Below are 1,825 nucleotides of genomic sequence, written 5' to 3'. Positions count from 1 at the left end.
TTTGCTCTGTTCAATTTTTGTGATTATATTAATCTGATTTGTGTCTTTTTATAACACGTTTTAATTATTTTATCAATTTTTTGAAGGTGAAATTACCATGTCGAGCACATGGACGTCCACAACCACGTATCATTTGGGATCGAATTGGAAATACGGCCACACAACAATTACACAATCAACAACATCAAATTTCCAGTAAAATTAACCAATATTTGGAAAGAGATACCCAAGAAGAAGCTTTAGCCAAAACAAAAATCATGAGTTTACGATCAAAACGATCGTACAGAATGAAACGCCATAAGTCAATTGCTACTGGTAATCAAAATAAACTACATCGAACTTTCAATCATGAATGGCATGATAACAATCAAGAGATCACAAAAGACAAATCAAGGCGAAAAAAACGTGAATCTGCAGATAATAATGAAAGGAATGGCAATGTCTATGACGAAGATCGATCACCAACTGGTGCCATCCCAGTTTTGGCATTTTCTACACAAGCACCACAAGAAGTGTCCCAACTAAAGGTGACCAATGGTGAACTAATTTTACTAAATGTAACCGAACGCGATCAGGTATGCACAGAAAATAAAAATGAGTCTCCCTACATGTGAACATTCTTTTCATAATTCTCATAAATATTGAATAGAATTTTTTAAACACTTGTTTTTATTATTTGGATTTTGCAGGGATGGTATGGGTGTGCAGCTATAGTAAGTTATATCTGTATAATATTTTAAAAAATAAAAACATAAATAGCAATCATAAGTTGCGGATACAGGTATTAAAAAAACATATTTCATTTTTTAGAATGAAGCGGGTAGTGTGGTGAAAAGGATATTCATTCGGGTTATTAATGGACGAGATGGTAATAATAATGTGCCAATTAGTCTGGATGGAATTAGTTCGAGTGATCGATTTTCAAATGACCAAAATATTCTAATAAATACCGTATTAGCTACATCACCGAACTCGCTTGATATCAGCTGGGATAATAACGGTATATATTTAGTAGGCTACATAAATTGTTTAACCTTTTGTCCGTCTTTGGGGCGTACAGCGCCCGAGACAAAATTCAACCTCAAAATAAAACAACAAATTCCCATACAAAAATGCACTACGGGCGCTATACGCCCCAAAGTCGGAAATATGTTATATGGACAGACAGAAGGTTAAGTGAGGTGCTGTGTGAAAAAAGTCCAATAGTACAGAACACAAACTTTCGGTTGTGTGGGTGCGTACGCATCTTCTTTAAAACTGTTCATCTTCTCTATCCACACAGCCAGGCACATTTAAGGTCATCCTATATTTTATAAAAATCATCCTATATTTTTCTTTTAATATTTTTTTTCAAAGGTATACCATCAGCTACAGCACTCAAATTACATTATCGAATTGTTGGCTCAAATGAATTTCAAACAGCCACCGCTATAATTGATGCGAAAGAGTACACAATCAATGACCTTCAGGCATATCGAGAATATGAAGTGTTTGCATCGGTTCCACATGGATTAAGTGGATTAATTTCAAACATCCGAAAAGGTGTAGTAAATTTTTAATTTCGTTATAACCAAAACGGAAAAAAGATATTGAAAAATGACATTTGTACATATTTCAAACTTTTTAAAGTTTTTCAATAAAAAAAGAAACAAAAAGAAGAAATGAATGGGTTAAAGGAAGAACGTGATGTAGAAAAGTTCCGCGGAAAAATGTTCGGGAGCTATCTGATATCAAATAGCTAAGCTAAATGATATCAAATAGCTGAGCTAAATGAATCAATCATTTAGCTTAGCTATTTGATATCATTTAGCTTAGCTATTTGATA

General features: G+C 33.5%; 1 protein-coding gene across 1 annotated transcript in view; it reads left to right on the top strand.

Annotated features, from left to right (window-relative positions):
- Positions 1-86: 86 nt before the first annotated feature.
- Positions 87-1,825, top strand: part of LOC116351869 — a gene marked incomplete at its 5' end in the record, with an annotated part of 17,134 nt that continues 15,395 nt past the window's right edge. Inside the window, 4 exons of the mRNA XM_031784016.1 lie at positions 87-575; positions 690-713; positions 811-1,000; positions 1,357-1,542. Coding sequence (XP_031639876.1) covers positions 87-575; positions 690-713; positions 811-1,000; positions 1,357-1,542 — 889 coding nt within the window. The remainder of the gene's footprint in view (positions 576-689; positions 714-810; positions 1,001-1,356; positions 1,543-1,825) is intronic.

The sequence above is a fragment of the Contarinia nasturtii genome, unplaced genomic scaffold (genome assembly GCF_009176525.2).
Source record: "Contarinia nasturtii isolate CC-2019 unplaced genomic scaffold, AAFC_CNas_1.1 Cnas_scaffold_6472, whole genome shotgun sequence".
Classification (NCBI taxonomy): Eukaryota; Metazoa; Arthropoda; class Insecta; order Diptera; family Cecidomyiidae; genus Contarinia; species Contarinia nasturtii.
Note: the sequence above shows the minus strand (reverse complement) of the source record. Positions and strands in the feature narration are given on the sequence as shown.